The following is a 19,712-nucleotide window of genomic DNA, read 5'->3' on the forward strand; positions in this document are numbered from 1 at the left end:
GAAATTATGACCGAAATATGATCGCGAGATATCATATCTGCTGGCTAATTTTAAATGATGCAACAGCCCCCCGTGGGTCTTTATGAACGTACTAATGTGTTTTGGACTAAATCTTTTACTGGATTCGATCGAGAGGACCCTTAGCCACCTAGCAAGACCGTTTTTGCTGGACTAGCATGCACAAGGGGGACGTTATGAATCATAATCGGTGAGTCACGGCGATATTTTATCGGCTATTTTTGGAGTGCTTGTTTGACAGAGACTTTAACTGTACCTGCTGTTATTGTATCTTGAAATGGTTTGCATAAATCGAATTACAAGAACCGTAGCTTTCTAATGAGATATCACATTAATACTCATCGTTACAGAGCAGTTGTGTACATAACACAAATCTACACTTAACACTCTGACGGCCCGAGATGAGCTAACTGGAGTTGAATTGGTGTCAATCCTCAGTTAATCATGAAACGGACAGGAAGCCGGTGGGAGGCCAATATAATATGTGCAATTCATACTAACTGCAGACGATGAAGAGACGACCCACATACAAAGAATTATAGTTGTCTAACCGAGAGGTAATAAAAGCTTGAATAACTTAGTTCCAGTTAAGAGTTTTAACCTAACTAGTCAAACTAGTTTTGACAACAAATTTTATCAAATTCGAAGGATCTGTTTTCAGGAAGTTAAAGTTTGTGACAGTGGATGATGCATATATCCACTCCCAACAATACAAGAATTCCTGGACTCTCTGTGTTGAGCCATGTGGTCGACATGGATGTTGAAAGCAGGGAAAATACAGCCTTGGTCTGTGCTATGGGCCTGTACTAATTTAAGGTCAAGCCTTTTGGTCTCAAAAATGCTCCAGCAACCTTTCAGGTTCCTTGAGCACATGCTAATGCTGGTGTTCAAGTGGACCCTGAGAAGACCAAGGCAGTTGAGGAATATCTGTAGTTATTCTTCGGAATGGCTAGGTGGTACCACAGTCACTCAATGTTCCTGACTACATCCTCTCAGACCAAGGCCGCAATTTGTTGCAAACATCTACAAGGAAACCTGCAATGAATGGCACGTAAAGCACAAAGACCACAGCCTATCATCCACAATCAATTATGACGATGATGTGGGAAATAATCACAAGCAATGGGATAAACACTTACCTGAATTCCAGTTTTCCCAGTTCACCGGAGTGACTCTGGCTGAGCTAAACTTGTCCAGACCTTTGCAAGAAGCTATGTTGTTGCCAAGACAGCCCCCACCGGACTCTATATCATGTCCAAAAATTGCTCAGCATAGAGAAATGCAAGAATTTGTGGGTGGGTTGTGCATGGATGAGATAGAAAAGAAATTATGAAAAGACCAAACTGGAGTTCGAGTTTAAAGAAAAAGCTTGGGTGTGGCTGCAAGCTCATCCTCTATCAAAGGCAGACAAACTGTCTGTGGCTAAACTGGCTCCGGAAAGAACCATACAGAATCGTGCAGCAAAAGGCCAGGTCAACTATGATATAGAGGAGAAATAGAATGGTCTGGGGCGAAGGAAATGGGTAAAAACCCAAGAGCAGAAATCTTGTTGCTCAACAATTTAAGGACGTTTTCACATAGCGGTCAAAAAGGGCGGCAAGCTCAGCACCGAGATCACAACAGCCATCATTTTTCTAAAACAGTAGAAAACTGTGACATAGTTATTGGGTTAATCACAAGCAGGTGGTGTGTCCCTTGTTCTAATGTTACAAGTTGTAACATTAGAAAAAGGGACTGTAGTCGTTCATAAAACAAAATTCCCACCACAAAGTCCTGTATAAAATCCTTATTGAACTTTGGTGCACGGCACAGGACAATGAGAGTTTGTCTCAAGTAGCTACCACTCAAAGCTGGAGTACGTTTTAGATGAAGTCTCCTGACAGTGGAAGGTGGACTTAAACAGATCCTAGCCCTCCACCCTTGCCAGTGACCTGCAAAGTCTACAAAAAAGGGGTAAACTAAGCATGAAGCCAGGTTTCCGTCTGTAAAACTTGACAATAATTTAAGGATCCAACCTTCTGAAAAAAATGTGTGTCAGTCATCCTTTGCTGTGCTATTGTTCTACATGGTACGTGATTTAACTTCTTGTGTAAGCTGTTGATTCGAAGAAGAGGACCATGCTGTTTTTTGGGCTAAATTTAAATGGAGTGGAAACCACAGCCGTTGGGCAAAAACCGAGTACTGTGCAGGGCAAGACTGGGAGCACACACTGCCTGTGTCGTGGTGTTGTGATGGATAGATGATCTTTACAAAGTGACATCTATCACCCAGTGTCTCCAGGTACAATCAGCCCCCTGTGAGCCTGCGTAAGAATATGCATGTAAAGACAGTGGTTGAATGAAATGTCTGAAAGATGGCTGCTTTGTTTTCACTACAGTTCCTCTGACACATCACTAAGTATACACACAAGGCCATTTAGCCTTCCAACCGGAAACTGATTAGTTGCCGTCACTGCAGTTGTACACCCACAGTCAAGAAATAACGTCACGAGACAAATTGGATGTTTTTGAGAAAACAGCTCTTCAAACTCCGTCTGGGAAACCAACCACAGCTGTTTACATCTGCGTCTTTCCTGCTTCTCCCTCTCTGTGGCTCTTTCTTTGCTTTGGATAAATCACAAGTGTCAGAAACCTATAGAGAAGAGAAACGTAGAGGAATGGAGGGCTGGTAGTGTATCCATTTAAGGCTTGTTTTCTTGCTACTTTACCAAACTCTGTGAGCAGGATACAGTTTGTATTAAACATAGAGCAGGACTTAAAATCACATTGTAATTGGCTGTTTTCTTCTCATTGAGACACAGAAATTGCAATATGAGACCTCAATAAGCTGTGATGGTGTCTACCATGCTGATAGTTAGTTTTATTTTCACAAATCTGTCTCTGAGATTTCTGCTTCCACCCAAATACAAGGTGAATTAAACAAAACGTCATTATACATTCCTTTAATGACAAATGTTAGTACCTGGACCTGGAAAAAATGTTATTCTTGCAATTACTGCACAGAGTCATTTACATTCAGTATGAGATGCATCTCTTAGTCAGAACACAGATGGTATCTCTCCTTCACACCTCCTTCAGGCTGAAGCAGCCTGTCACTGAAGGAGTTGCCCAGTGCTTTCAGAGTGTTCTGCATGGGGTGGGACGTGTTCACAGCTGGCCTTCTTCACTAGTCTGGTGAGTCTCTTCCTGTCGGCAGTCGAGATACTGCTGCCCCAGCAGACCATGCCAAAAAAGATGGCTGATGCCGCCACAGAGTCGAAAAAGGTCATCAGGAGAGCTCCCTACACTCCAAAAGACCTACGTATCCCACCATCTCAATATCCATTCCATGGATGTTTACTGGTGCACCTGAGAGTGGTTGCACCTGCGGAAGTACACCACCGGCTCTTTTGTTTTCCCTGAAGGCTTCAAGCCTTTTCCAGGTGAGAAAGGCATTGAAGGTAGATGACAGCATGATCGACCCAGTTTCCAGGTTTATTGGACTCACAAGGGGGTGAAGATGGACAAGGGCCAGCCTCTCCAGGGTCTTCATCAGGTGCCACCGGCCTCTGGCTGTTGACGTCCTTCGAGTGCGGGGTCTTCGGCACTGACACCATGCAGGATGCTTTCCACTCTCCCCAGCTTCAGGTTAAAGATGTGCTCAACAATCCTGCACGGTTGGTCTGCACAGGTTTTGAGAAGCCTTGAGCTGATGCCATCTGGATCCACAGCCTTTCTCGCCAGATCATTCACTCACTTCCCCACCTACTTCACCCACTCAAAGGTACAGAATGTAGGATTTGGCAGCATCTAGCAATGAGGTTGCAGATTGCAACCAACTGAAACTGCTCCCATGTGCCAAGTGTATAGGAGAACCATGTGGCCGACACAAAAACACAAATGGCCCCATCTTGAGCCAGTGTGTTTGGTTTGTCTTTTTTTGGCTAGAAACACGGCGCCCAGCTCTGTAGAGAGAACTGGGTCCATATGTAGATATAAACTGTTCATTCTTATATAACGGGAACACAACGATTAGATACTTATTTATATTATATTCCATTTCTGCCAATAGATCCCCCTAAATGCTACACACATTTGGAAACTGAGTGAAGTTTTCTTCAACAAAAGATTACTTCCACACTAGCGGCGCAACATCATGATAGGAAGTGTTTGGATTTTCAGCTGACAAAAAAAAAGAGAAATATTACATTTAGAGAATGTGATAGGCACAGAAATATGTTATACAAGTCTTGACATTACTCTAAACTTCCTTTTGAATGCTTTTTATTAATTCAATATTTTTTTTACTCATTTATTTTAAAATAAATAAGTTTAGAATGAAAGTTATGATACATTCCACCAACGTAGATAAGAGCAGGATGGTACATTTGTGTGAGGCTGACAATGACAACAATATGTTCAGCACAAGCAGCTATCTTAACAGAAAGCAACATACCTTTATGTATTCAAATTCTAGTGTTTTCTGTATTAAAATGATATAGTGACGTGTCTTGCCTTTCTGTTCATGCCATCTTATTACCCAATGTGTTTTTCTCTTTCTCCACAACGATTTGCCCTCTACCTGAATCCATCTGAACATGCCACAATCTAAATTATTAACACTATTTCAGCCAAGAAATGAAACAGCAACTGCAGCATATATGACCAGGAGATCAATTTGCCCCTCCAGGCAGGGTGGAAATAAAATGAGGATATTACTGTAGACACACTGCACGGATGTAGTTCTTGTGCTAACCCTGAAAAGGATCGGATGTTGACAATGACGAGGGGAATTGATTGGGAAGGACAGGGTAGTTCAGTTTTTTTCAAACTGGATAACCCTTTGTGCCCTCTGGTTGTGACACACACACACACACATTCTGACTATAATTAATGTAATTTCTTGAAAAAATATTATTGCATTTGTAGTTACTCTTCTACTTGCACTGCCATGACATGAAGGAAAGAAATGTCTTGCTTAGTCAGAAATGGAAAGAAGCATGTAAGTTATGTGTAGTGTTTAACAAGTGGCATTATGTCAATGTTACTAAACAAAACTAAGGGAGTGCCCCAAGGCTCAATATTGAGTCCCATTTTGTTATGCATGCAGACAACAGTTTGCACCTTTTAAGATATTGTTTTAATATGAACTGTATACATCCTGTGGTCATAGTTCACTGATGCGCTTCATTGATCATTGCCTTGTTGAGAAAGCTAGTTCCCTATCAGACAAACAAAGGTATTGTCATTTCCATCATACACATAGACTGATTATAAGTGGGCGTAGTGATGATATACTGTAGGTGACTGTGATGTCACCTATTGGTTAGTGGACTATTTGAAGCCTTGAGTTTGACAAGAGGGAGGACCGACGGGGCCAGGTAGCATTAGCTGGTAACTTAGTTTGTCATGCCAACGCTAGCTTGGTTATTACAAAGGTGCATCTGTAATTCACGTTAACTGGGATATTAATTGGGATACAAATTTTGGCTATTAAAACAGGCTTGTTTGTAATGTACTTACTGTACAAAAGCCGACTCCGAGAGTGTCTCTTTGTACAGCGAGCTAAGTTAACAAGCCATGTATGGTGAGCACAGACACCAATACCCGCTAATTAGTGCTAACAAACAAATAAAATAAAACTTAAATTTCACTCTCCAAAAGAACTGGAGCACAGACCTCTTGGACGGTGTACAACTACCTCACAGCAAGGCATTTTAGGTCCAATATTTGCATGAAGAATCCTTCAAAAGGCACTTACACCACAAACACACCTGAGCTATGAGGAAATTAGCTTTAGAGACCAAGGTTATCTTTTAGCAGGCTGTAAATGTGTTTATTTCTACTAAAAAGTTGTGCATTAAAATGGGCCTCTGCTTGATCATACACTAATAAAGGTACTACTTGGCAAAAACCTGCTCAACTGCTATAAAGGTGCACAACAGATCACCGTAGCGCAAATAAGAATAAAAACTAAACATTTATGAGACAGACTTCAGATGAGTGGCATATTTTATTATTTAAATTACATTACAATACGTAACATTTAAATTTTCCTGGTAGTAACATTTAAATCAAAGCTTCAATTACAGCAATATTGTACAACAATGTTCAAGACTTATTGAATGTCTGACTACATAAACAGTCACTGGAGTGTTGCTGAGAAGTAAATCACTTGGTAAGGTGCATAATAAGCGGCATTTAATATTTATAAAATCATCAATGTAACCCTAAGTAGGAATGAAGTTTATTACAGTTTTTACTAATATTCATCAGAGTGTGACTGATACTGCACTCGCTTCGTTTGGGAGTAAACGTTTGATTTTAACAACTGATACATTGCCAAACAAGGGTTGTTCAGTGTCTCTGGTTTTAAAATAATTTCTCATAAGATTTAACATTTTAAAACCATTTGAATAAAAACAATAAAATTAGTGGACGAGTAGTTTTCGCCTTCATAAAATCACATTTCTAAAATTTAAAAAAGCATGCAATTGCAAATATGTGTTTACTGTTTGAAATGCAGTAAATGGATGTATTCGGGTACCATAAACTAGTCCAAAAACACAAAATATATAGTGGTACAGTGTTACAGGGACATGACAAAACACTTGTGTGCTTCCAAAGTCATCTGAAGTGTTTCTCTCTTTTGCGTTTGCAGGCATAGTCCGCTGTCAGATATTTACATCTGAAGATCAAGGTCACATGTGAAGTTTATGTTTGGATCCAACTTGTTGTGCAGCATTCTGTGACGTGTTCAGTTCATCTATCGCTGCATCCGAAAGGACCTCCACATCAGTAGTGCATCTAAGCTAAGGCCGAATATTTTTAAGATGTTTCCTGACTATATACAAAAGAAACTCTTTGAAAAGCAGCCAAGTGCAGTATGTTAGCCGTCTGCATGCTAACGGCTGCATTTTACAAGGTAAACTCAAAAATCACAGCCCATTTAAGTGACACAACATCTAATAGTTGGAAAATCTGTGCTAAAGATCCATAACATCGCAGTTATTCACACACCACCGTCTAGTTACTGCCAATGAATCAACTACACCCCTACAAAGTATGTCTGATAAAAATGTTCTGAAAGCATGAGAATAGTGTCAGAGCTCTGATTCACTCCTTCATGCCTGAGCCAGACAGAGGGAGAGAGAAGTTTGCTTTGTAGTCAAGGAAGAGGGCTGAAAGGTAACCAAGGCAGCATCGAAATCACACACACACACTCTCTCACACACACACACACACACACCTCTCTTTTTCATTCAGTCCTTTCTCTCTCACTTCCTTATGGCAATCTGAATAGAGAGGAAACAGAATGCCACCTCTGGCACATTGACAGCCTGTGCGTCTGTATATGAGTGTGTATGCGTGCTCAGGTGTGTCTCTGAGCGTACATGGCTACTTGTATCAAGGTGATGTTAATACTCAATCACAGACACAGATAATTCACTTTTTGATCTGTGCCTTTAAAAAAAAATAGTGCTGAGAATAAACAGGAAAAGTTAATTAGAGGTTTGGAGTGGTGCAGCCTAGTGTGACTTCCAGGAGTCTGGTGATGATGTCGGAGTGTGTGGGGTGAAAGGTCAAACCATCCACCTCCATGGCCAGATGACCAGTTTTCCCACTTCTTATCCCAAAACGCACCAGAGTGGAAAGGATGGACTCCTCCTGGAGGAGAAAGAGAGCGTGTTTGTGTGTGTAAAAGCCAGTCCTAGAGATGTACCATAGGTACAATTGTTTTTTATTGGAAACACAATATTCATGGCGAATGTGTAAGCAAACAGTTTCCTGCTTACACGTCCAGTGGAAACGGTGCATTATATTAGCATTCATTTGGAGCTGTATCCCTTGCCTTTTGGCAAATGTCCGGTATTCACTCTCCTTTTCTCCACCGACTTCTGAGGAAAATAGCCGCTTATGTACACCAGCTAGTCTAAGTTAGTTTGTCTACTGCTTGGTGCTGGGCAGGTAGTGTACGGTGGGCTTTACTCAAAACAGCTGCCTGCTGCTGCTGGAAATGAGGCTGATGAGTATGCAGGCCAGAACCCCCCCACAAATAAGGTAAAAGAGGCTTTAAGACTTTGTAGAGCTGATGGGAACTGCAGAGTTGTGATAATGTTTTGTGGGTTCGTCACTTTGGGCGTTACTTTTTAAATTAAACATATTAAATTATTCCAAAAAATACCGTTAATAGCTAAGTTTAATGAATAAATTTCAAAAGCAATAAAAAGGACTGCATTTAGTCTTTACCCTTTAATTTGTATGTAACAACTATATATGATTATATAACGTGTAATTTCCTTTATTTATTTAGTAATTTTTGTTGTACTGTAATATTTTTGTTGTACTGTAATATTTATCTGTTTTTTATGAATTTGTGGTGTCTTGTAAACCCATGTGGAATAGGGACATTCTGTGATGCTTCAGTAAAACTCATCATCTTAATAATTCATTCTCAAACTGAGAACAGACACATAAATGATAGATATTATTTGTAGTTTACTACTTCAGAGTAAATCAAATTGAAATAGTTCCTGTGGAATTCAGTTACTGTAGATTAATTTTGTACTCTCAGCTTTAAAAAAGTATTATGTAAATCAAGAAGATATATTTTTTGCTTTCCACATGATTTACGTCTTAAAAACAGACAACATTGATTATTAAGAGGATGTGAGAAAGCAGATGGAAATCTCAAAAAGACATTTTATTCAAGAGATTATTTAGAAAGGCGCGTGTGTGTGTGTGTGTGTGTGTCACCTTGTCCACAGATGGCAGGTTAGCAGTCCAGTCCTGGAGCTGTTCTTGGGGGATTGTATTCTCCAAACCCAGTCCTTTCTTTCTGTATCGCTGGTGGGAGGGGCAGGTGTGGAGCAGATAGAGCCCACAGACCACAGCATATCCTCCCCAGTTAGACACCCCTTCAGGAGGGAAGGACGTTGGTGAGAGTGGGAGAAGGCAGGTAAACCACAGACATTGGCAAAACAAAGAAGGATAACTCCAAAGATAACTTTTTAAAGTTGAAAAGGCATTTTATTGCTTTCTCAAAGCCTAATTGGTGGTTCTCAATGAGTAATGATATAAAAACAACAAAAAGACCAAAACAATTTCAAAGTAACACAAACCGACAACAAGAGACACAAAATGACTACAAAGAGACACAAAGCACCTACATAGAGATGCAAAACTACTAAAAGGAGCAAAACAATGTCAGACAAAAAAAAGAAACACCAAAACAAATACAAAGTGACACAAAACAAATACAAAGAGACGCAAAATGCCTACGAAAATGGGAAAAACTAGAGACAAAAATAACTACAAAAAGACTAAAAAAATTCCAAAGCGACACAGTGATGCAAAATGACCACAAAGAGACAAAACCATGGAGAGATGCCTAACGCCTACGCAAAGAAACACAACACAACTACAAAAAGAGGCTAAACATCTGGCAAGTCTGTGTGTTTTGCTCACACGAAGGTCAGGTGGTTGGGCCTTTTGTATGTCTGTGCCCAAGGACCAATGTCTCATAATCAGCACATGACCTTACTTACGCCCCAAAAAAGGTTGTGTGTTATTTCCTGATTATTTCCTCTTTTTGGTTTCACGTCTCCATTTAATAAAAGATTAGCGTAGAGATAACATAATTACTCCCCTGTGGAACTTTCTAACCACTTTTGGAACTTGACATGGGCTTTTTCTCAGACCACATACAAGGAGGTTACAGAGAGGCCAGGTGTTCAGTGTGTATGTTTGCCATACTGTATATGCATTCTGCATGTAGACCTGTTGGTGTGTACCTGAATTTCAGAGTGCATATTATGTAACCTGCAGGAGCAGTGTAACAATGATGCTACAGTCATTACATGTATTAAAAGCATATCTGTGCTGTGGTAATGCACCCATAACAACAGCAGCCGTATAATCTGCGGTGTTAAATTTGCACGAGTATAATGATGGCGAGTCCATACCAGCAGTGATGGCATAGTCAGCAGGAACATCACAGGCTATGAGACTCCCATTGGACATCAGAGTCTTCACCTTTTCCTTCAGTTTGCCCATCCCCAACTCATTACCACCATCACCGATTCCTGCAGGCTCAGAGAGAGGAACATCTGATGAGCTATGGGGAAATTCAGAGGTGAGCAACAGACATTCAGAATCAGAATCGTTTATTGCCAAGGACGTTTGCACCTACAAGGAATTTGTCGTGGCGGGTGGTGCGTAACATTTAACAATAAACAATAACATTAAACTATCAATCAACACAGTGCAAGAAATAGAAACATATTAAAATTTACAAGAAAATATAAAATAAAGTGCACAACAAAACAGATAACAGGACTGTAAAACAAGTGAAGTGTAAGTGAAATGTTAAAAGTGATGAGTGTGTTTAAATAAAGAAACAGGGATGTGCAGGGGAGAGACCAGAAGGAAATGTCCTGGGGATGACAAAGTCAATGGGGGACCCGGGCTTTGTTAATGAGCCCGACTGCGTACGGGAAGAAACTGTTTGTGTGGCGTGAGGTCTTGGTTCTGATGGACCGCATCCTCCTGCCAGATGGAAGGGGCACGAACAGATCATGTCCAGGGTGAGAGGGGTCGGCTACAATCTTTCTTGCTCGCTTCAGGGTCCTTGAAGTGAACAAGTCCTGGAGGGAGGGCAGATTGCAGCCAATCACCCTCTCAGCAGAGCGAATGATGCGCTGCAGCCTGCCCTTGTCCTTGGCTGTGGCTGCAGCGTACCAGACCGTGATGGAGGAGCAGAGGATGGACTCAATGATGGCTCTGTAGAAGTGCACCATCATTGTCTTTGGCAGGTTGAATTTCTTCAGCTGCCTCAGGAAGTACATCCTCTGCTGAGCCTTCTTTGTGATGGAGCTGATGTTCTGGGATATGGTCGAGCCCAGGAAGTGGAAGGACTCCACAGCGTCGACGGGGGAGTCACACAGGGTGATAGCGGCAGGTGGGGCTACGTTCTTCCTGAAATCCACAACCATCTCCACTGTCTTTAGAGCGTTGAGCTCCAAGTTGTTCAGACCGCACCAGGTCACCAGATGGTCAGTCTCCCACCTGTAGGCAGACTCATCCCCACCAGAGATGAGTCCAATGAGGGTGGTGTCATCCGTGAACATCAGGAGCTTGACAGACTGGTGACTGGAGGTGCAGCTGTTGGTGTACAGGGAGAAGAGAAGAGGGGAAAGAACGCAGCCTTTGGGGGAGCCGGTGCTGATGGTCCGGGAGGCTGAGACGTGTTTTCCCAGCTTGACGTGCTGCTTCCTGTCAAACAGGAAGTCTGTGATCCACTTGCAGGTGGAGTCGGGCACCTGCAGATGGGAGAGGTTGTCATGCAGCAGAGATGGGATGATAGTGTTGAAAGCAGAGCTGAAGTCCACAAACAGGATCCTGGCCTAGGTTCCTGGGGAGTCCAGATGCTGGAGGATGAAGTGAAGGGCCAAGTTGACTGCGTCATCTACAGACCTGTTGGCTCTGTAGGCGAACTGCAGAGGGTCCAAGAGTGGGTCAGTGAGGGGTTTTAGGTGGGACAGGACAAGGCGTTCAAAAGACTTCATGACCACAGAGGTCAGGGCGACGGGCCTGTAGTCATTGAGTCCTGTGATCCTTGGTTTTTTGGGGACGGGGATGATGGTGGAGACCTTGAAGCAGGCTGGTACGTGGCATGTCTCCAGGGAGGTGTTAAAGATGTCTGTGAACACCGGAGACAGCTGATCAGCACAATGCTTCATGGTGGAGGGGGAGACAGAGTCCGGGCCAGCTGCTTTGCGGGGGTTCTGTTTTTTAAAAAGTCCATTTACATCCCTCTCCAGAATAGAGAGAGTCGTCACTGGGGAGGGGGGGCTGGGATTGGTGATACAGAGGCATGGGCCCCTGCTGGGCTGGGGGAGGGGGGCTGGTGGTCTGGGGGATGGAGTCAGGACTGTCCCATTGTCTTTCGAATCTGCAGTAGAACTCGTTCAGCTCGTCTGCCAGGCGGAGGTCATTCATGAATGGGGGGTTTTTAGGCTTGTAATTGGTGATCTGTCTGAGGCCTCTCCAGACAGAAGAAGAGTCATTTGCTGAGAGCTGGTGTTGCAGTTTCTCAGAGTACAGTCGTTTAGCATCTCTCACCGCCTTACTAAACCTGTATTTTGCCTCTTTGATAAGTCCTTATCCCCACTCCTAAATGCCTGATCCTTCAGCTGTAAACCAGGGTTTGTTGTTGTTGTAACTCACCCTGGTGCTTGATGGAACACAGCTGTCCTCACAGAAGCTGATATATGAAGTCACAGCCTCTGTGTACTCATCCAGACTGTTGGTAGCAGTCCTGAATACATCCCAGTCTGTACAGTCCAAGCACGCCGAAGATCCTCCATAGCTTCACTGGTCCACTTCTTGAATTTCCTCACCACAGGTTTACAGAGCTTTAATTTCTGCCTGTAAGCAGGAATCAGATGGACCATGACATGGTCAGAGTATCCCAGTGCAGCACGAGGGACCTGCTGATTGTTGTGTAGCAGTGATCTAGAATGTTCTCCTCTCTGGTAGGGCATTTAATGAACTGTCTGTATTTAGGGAGTTCATGGGTGAGGTTTCCTTTGTTAAAGTCACCAAGGACAATAACTAAAGAGTCCGGGTTGGTCCGCTCCACACACAGTATCTGTTCGGCGAGTGTCCGCTGTGCTTCCTGCACGTTACCCTGCAGCGGCATGTACACACCGACCAGAATGAATGAAGCGAACTCACGGGGGGAGTAAAAGGGTTTGCAGTTTATAATGAAGGATTCCAGATCAGGAGAACAGTGGCTGTCACATCGTTGCACCAGCCACTGTTGGAGTAGAAACAGATTCCTCCACCCTTCGATTTGCCGGAGAGCTCTGTGTCGCGGTCCGCTCTGAACAGCTGGAAGCCAGCCAGCTGGAGCGCAGAGTCCGGTATCGATCCACAGAGCCAGGTCTCAGTGAAGCACAAAACGGAGGATGAAGAAAAGTCTCTGTCTCTCCCCACCAGTAGCTGAAGAGCGTCCAGTTTGTTGCACAGTGAGCGGATGTTGGAGAGAAATATCCCCGGCAGTGGTGTGCGAAATCCACGTGAGCGGAGACGCACAAGCGTGCCGCCCCGTTTCCCTCTCCTACGGCGTTTCACTGCATGAGTTAAGGTAAGAGCACCTTTGACGAGAATGTCCAGTAATTCCACAGAAGTTAACAGAAAAGTTGGAAGTAAGTCCGCTGGAGTTGTTCCCCTGATGTTTACGAGCTTATCTCTGGTGAAAGAGCTCCAGGTATCACAGCAGAAATAATCATAATCATTTCTAGAAGAATATACCAACTGTGTGAGAGCTTAACTGAGTCTGACGGCTAAGTTAATGCAATACACTTTCTGGAAACAGCAAGAGATTTATATCAACACATTTCCTGGAACTTTGACTTAGTTTCATGTTTGTTACATCTCCTAGGAGACAGAGCTCCTAATCTAATTGGATAGGTGCATCAATAACTTTACTCAGCATGTCACATAGAGCAAATAACAAAAGAGCTGTTTGTTGAATTTATCATGTTTCTCTGTTAGCTGTTCAAATGACATGAAAAAGATGCCATAACTTTACCTTATCCCTCTATCGTGCCAAAGTTTAAAACGTTTATTACCAAAGATCATTGGTATGAGTTGGATTTTCCATAGAGGTGATTTAAGTAACAACTCGTTGCTCACTCAAAGAATATGATGGACTTTATAATTTAACCAGGAGTAAGTGGGTTTTTGGTTTTAATAATAATAATTTTAACAAATTAAACAGTATTATGAGATATTTTTATGTTCATATTTAATACTAATATGTGACAATAGATGTGAGAATAATTCACACATATGTTGGGCCATAATTCTGGCTTTTCTGTGCTAGTAAAATATGTAAATTGAGCTTTAACAGTGGAAAAACACGCAGTCTGTTTTTTTCTTTGAAAGGCTATGAAATCATCAACATGATTGTTCCATAATTAATTGCAGTTTAAATCCCGAAATTAGAGTAATAAGAAGGTATGCATTATGAAGACGACTAACAATAATACGTGTTACCTACCTGTAGTGATTATTCCTGGTATATCCTTGGCAGCAATAAACAAGTTATCAATGGGATCCACCAGATGTTTGATGTTTACTCCTCTCATGTTGTAGTAATTTCCATCTTCAGCACGTCCAGTGCGCTCTATCGCCACAAGGTGGTCGTACCTGGTATTAAACATGACAAGCACATTGCATTTACACTCTTAAAGCTGAAAGACTCAATGTTTTAAATAATGCCGACTACACCAGATGGCAGTGTGATCACTAACAACTATCTATACCAAGGACACTAATCGAACCAACCCAGACTGCTCTAGAGAATCAGTCCTGATGTGAAGTAGTTTTTGGGTTGGTAGTAACGCAAGTCAGTGGGGACTTGGCTTGGGAACCGGAGGGTCGCCGATTCAAGTCCCTGTACGGACCAAGTATGGAGAGTGGACTGGCAGCGGATGCCAGTAAGCACCCACACCCCAACTGCTCGGGGCATCTGTTGATGGCCCCCCCTCCCCCCACTCTGCCATCCCTCCTGCACGTGTATAGGTCCCATATATTTGTGCCTTTATGTGTAATGTGTATAAATAACAACACAGTGAAAAGATTGAATTTTCACATACAAGTAAAGGTTTACTTTCTTTCTTTCTTTCACAATAAAGGGTATTTTATTGTGTCCTCGTCCTTACTGCAAACACATATGACAGGTCAGCTCACCTGGGCTTGCTGGGGTCTCCATGGTGACACAGGAAGTGTAGTGCAGAGTCTGGGCCGCTGTCTTCAAATGTGACCAATGGGATTGCAGTTTTCAGCACACCTAAGGGTGGTATCACAGACTATTAAACCAAGACAAAACCATTTCAATTCAAGAGCAATGATGAATGACATTTCAGTGGCGTTAACAGATTCCGGCGGCGGGTTGAGGTCCATCTCTTCCCCACCTGTCCTCACAGCTTCATCAATGATGGCCCGGTTCATCTCCAAGGCTCTCCTGTCCGTCACCATTGTCACCCGCTTCCCTAGCGACAGCAGCATGGTCGCCATGGCAATGGCTCCAGGGGGGCCGTCAGTCTCGTCAGGGGGACTAAAGGGGAAGGGGAAAGATTTTCATTTAAATAAATATCTGTTCAGTCACTATCTGTCACCGATTGAGGTAACACAATGGAGATTGGGCATAAAGCCTTTTGCTTTTGCAGCTTTACAAACTGGGTGTCTGTGGCGACAATCCGGGCAAAAATCACAAGCGGCTCTCTGGGAAGGTTGATCAAAAAACATCCCTGCAATTACCACTTACCGCCATGGGTGTAGCTAATGAGAACAAACGGAGATCTTTGCAATTGAGACTTTAAAGCTGGAGAGCAGAACATTTGTCTCCCCCTTCTGGCAGTGAGTAATGTAATGGGAGAAACCATATTGGAGAAACCATAGCGACAGAGAAGCAGCTATCTGGAGTGGATGCTCCAGATAAAAAAGAAACTCTGCGTTAAAATTGCATGGGAAGACTTGAAGAGAGCACTCCTGAGGCCGATCCTCTGATCCCCCTGTTAGTGCGGGAAAGTCACTACGGACACCACTGTGAAATACAGAGAGCTCTCCTTGGCAGCGATAGGCTTAACTAGCAATGCGTCAACCCGTTTGGCAAGGGCTTGAACGTAACGGACGGACGTTAATTTTTATGTAAAAGTCTGCCACTCAAGCTTGTTTCCACCTCTGGTTGGGGCAGTTTGAGCTGTCAAGACATGTCGGACTCACTGCTAATTGCCTGTTGCTCTCTCATCAGCCAGCATTCACCTGTGGAGTTATTCTCCATGGGCGTGATACCAAACAGAACCGTGGCACAAGTTACATTCTGAACAATTAACTATGCATCAGGATGCAAGCAATTCAAATAAACGGGGACTCGGATAATGTGTTGAAAGAATGCTTTAAAAAGGAGATTAAAATATTTAATCGCGATTAATCGCATGGATTTTTTGCGATTAATCGCGATTAATCGCATTGTTATCGCAAAGTTCAATAATGAATTCAAAAGTAGTGTATTGCGCACTTTTATTTTAAAAGTACTGCTATATGAACAAAAGGGCAATACCATTTGGTTCACGAGATGCAGGTAGCATGTTTTATACTTAATGTGAATATAATTCATACTTTGTTGGCATCTTATTCTGAAAACCGGATGTTCATCTGAAGAAACCGGATGTTGTCTCACGTTAATCTTTCCGCTAACTTTCAAAGTCCTTCGCTCGCTCCCGATCTGTGCCGTTTGAATGAGTTTACCGTGAATTTTAGCATATAGGTGCACTAACATGTAAGTGTCTGCTGACTTTACCGCAGCGATGTCCAGTAGTCTCCAGGGAGAGCAACAGCTGGTGCAGCTTCTCTCTTTATTTCTGCCCCCCCCCTCGACCAGAAGCGGAAGTCGCCTTTTCTCTACGGCAACCCTGAAGGGACATCATATCTCCAATACAAAACGATAAACATGAGACAGTCTGTTCTGGTAAAAATACTTACCTGTTTTTTGTTGTTGTTTTTAAATTATTATTTTTATTATTTTTTCCCATCTCAAAAGGCTCAAGGACATACATACACACGTTCACACACGTGTACACACACACACACACACACACACACACACACACACACACACACACACACACACACACACACACAACTGACTATAGGATGTTTGCTGGCTTTTATCCCACTGTTGTTGTCATCCTCTTGTTGTTATGTATATGTATTGTCTCTTGTCTTTCAATTAAAAATAAAATTAAAAATAAAAAATAAAAACAAAATTATAATAAATTTAAAAAATGCGTTAATGCGCGATAAAATAATTGTCGGCGTTAATTAATGAACGCGCTAACGCGAAATTAACGCGTTAACTTGCCCAGCACTAATAAATATACCTGTGTGTCAAGTGCATATGTACGTGTGCAGGTACCTACCTGTGCATGTAGTGTGTTGGAAAGCCAGTAGTTATGGCAACAGAGAATGCGTGGGAGAGTGCCAGACAGGAGCGCAGAAGTTCATCCTGAACAAATAAAGCTCCGATTCCTCGTTGACCTGGTTGAGAGAAAAGGAACAAACTTGCATCATCACATCCAGCAAACCTGGTACTGAGACAGCCACTGACCTCTCCATCATCCCCACTGCTAACAGAGGCTGTCAGAGTTATCTACCAAGTATAAGGTGAGAAATAGCTGGACACCATCAAACATTATCAGTTCATGTCTGTTATTTTTCACATTCGATCCAGATTATCTGGGTTCTTAATTTACTAGTTTGGTTTGAAATACAAAGACTGGTGTTTTGTTCTGAATCTTGTTGTAAAGACCACCCTTCTGCTTATGAATTTCATTATGCTACAAGCTAAGGGGAGGAGACTGTTTGGCAAACACGGCAGCTCTATAGAGAGCCAGAGAAAGATCTATCTATGTCACGTCATCATTGGCATATGCCAACTGCAGTATGAATATTAACACAACGCATACTTGTTTGGCTATTGAATTGGATATTTTAGGAATGTTGCCAAATAGTCCATCACCCCTTCATATCCGTCTTTTTCATCCGATAAATTCAATTAATGTTGGTTTATTCTTTTCATGTATTTTAGCATTGAAAACACACAAAGGAGCTTTAATGGATTAGCTGCTCATGATGAGATTTTCCCTGCAGTGCCACACTAAACACAATGGCTAGATGGAGCCGTGTGCATTGTGTTCATATGTTATGAGCAACACTGAATCTCTTGCATAGGGACTAACAGAAGTACAGATGGTGAGAGAGAGACGAGTGGCTTTCTGGGCAAAGTTTCAAGAGTGGTAGTCAATCACACCTTAACTTTTGAGTGTAATTATTGTTACAAGACTGAGGCCTTGTTCAGACTGCCAGCCCAAATTGTTTTTGGACATACCCAGATTGGAAAGAAAAAAAAACACATGAAATGTGATTTTTGCAAATCAGATCCAAACCACATATGGAGGTGGTTTGAAATGTGATTCCAAGATGTTTTTAGACAGAGGCGTCTAATTCCGGACGCTCTAGCCACCCCAATTGGATTTCAACAGTCCGTGGACAGATGCCGAAATAGTGAAGACCTTCATGACTGCAGGACTGAACGTCCTAATGTATACCAGCCTCTACTGCACCGCATATTGTTTTGGGGGAGAATTAATGGACCTCCATTAGTCACCAGAGTAGCTACGTCATTGTCCTGCAACCCATGCAAATAGCTGTGATGTGTCTTTGCACGTGTTTACCTGGGTCCTCTCCAATAATCGTCTCCAGCTGTCTGATCTTTGCCACGGCCCTCTGAGATGCCAAACTGTACAGCAAGGGATTGTGGGATACCAGAAAGCAGAAGGGAATCAGTTCAAGATTGTGATCCGTGGAGGGCGAGCCTGCTGAGCCCTCAGAGGGTGGAGGTGTGGGAGAAGAAGGGGACGAGTCTGGGATGTCAGTCAGGAACATACAGCCTGGTGAGTGACTGAATGCCAAAGAAGGCTCTGGATAGAGACAGAAAATTAGGTCTTAATACATTTGTTGAAGAAATTATGAAAAAGGTACGGAGTGAATCCATCATATTGCTCACTGCTGCTGATTATTGCTTCTATAGCGGTCACTCCACAGGCCCAGAACACTGGGACATCGCCAGGCTGCAGCTGTACTTGCTCCCCATAGTGTGGTCTGGACAGGTCCTGTATTCCGAGGAGAGCTCCACACACAAATAAAGCCAAGTTATGTTCTGGCAAATGAAGGTTATTATCCTGTGTAAATAGTAATAATACATAATATTTGTATAGCACTTTAAAAAGTACTCAAAGACACTTTACATGGTAAAGACAGAAAGAATAAGGCAATAACAATGTAAACAAGGCAGAGAGATGACATTATATCTGTGATAAACAAAAGAGAAACATACATAAGTGACTTTACAGGTTAAGAGCAGATTTAAATAGATGAGTTTTAAGTGCAGTTTTGAAAGTGCAAGTGACGGAGATTGTCTGAGGTACTGGGGGAGGGAGTTCCAGAGGGAGGGGACAGCGATGGAGAAGGCCCTGTCCCCCCAGGTCTGATGCTTGGACAGAGTAGGGGGGGTAAGGAGGTTGGCGTCGGCGGATCTGAGGTTGCAGTTGGGAGCGTGTTGATGCAGGAGGTCAGAAAGGTATGAAGGGCGAGGTTATGAAGGGCTTTGAATGTGATGTGAAGAATCTTGAACTGGATTCTTTGCTGTATGGGGAGCCAGTGGAGGTTCTGAAGGACTGGGGTGATGTGATCTCTGATGGAGTGGGAGAGCAGACGGGCAGCTCAGTTCTGGATGTATTGTGGTTTGTTGACGATTTTGGTGGATGAGCCGTACAGGATGCTGTTGCAGTAGTCCAGTCGAGAGGTGATGAAGGCATGGATGAGTGTGTCAGCGGCTGAGGAGGAGTAAAGTGTGTGTGTGTGTACCTGGGTCTCCTATGTGTACAGGAGGTCCATGTGCAAGCAGGTTGAGGCGAGTAACATCTACTGCTGCATCCAGCATGTCAGCAGGAACAGGACGCATAGTGACCACTAGAGGGCAGCTGAACACTCCTGCAGGAATACATGGAACTGCAGTCTGGACACACACGCAAGTATTGTAAAGTGCAACAGTTAAAATGCAAATCAAATGTGACAAAGACCATA

General features: G+C 42.8%; 1 protein-coding gene across 1 annotated transcript; it reads right to left on the reverse strand.

Moving 5' to 3' along the window:
* Positions 1-343: 343 nt before the first annotated feature.
* Positions 344-19,707, reverse strand: dglucy (D-glutamate cyclase; the record flags this gene model as incomplete). The annotated part of the gene is made up of 10 exons (XM_031879115.1): positions 344-7,664; positions 8,754-8,914; positions 9,962-10,081; positions 14,065-14,213; positions 14,757-14,856; positions 14,981-15,123; positions 16,988-17,105; positions 18,302-18,547; positions 18,634-18,756; positions 19,494-19,707. Coding segments are annotated over 10 exons (1,536 nt in total), but the record flags the coding sequence as incomplete, so codon positions are not given.
* Between the last annotated feature and the right edge of the window lie 5 nt (positions 19,708-19,712).

Source organism: Anarrhichthys ocellatus, unplaced genomic scaffold, assembly GCF_004355925.1.
Source record: "Anarrhichthys ocellatus isolate YVR2014 unplaced genomic scaffold, GSC_Weel_1.0 scaffold228, whole genome shotgun sequence".
In the NCBI taxonomy this organism is placed as follows: domain Eukaryota; kingdom Metazoa; phylum Chordata; class Actinopteri; order Perciformes; family Anarhichadidae; genus Anarrhichthys; species Anarrhichthys ocellatus.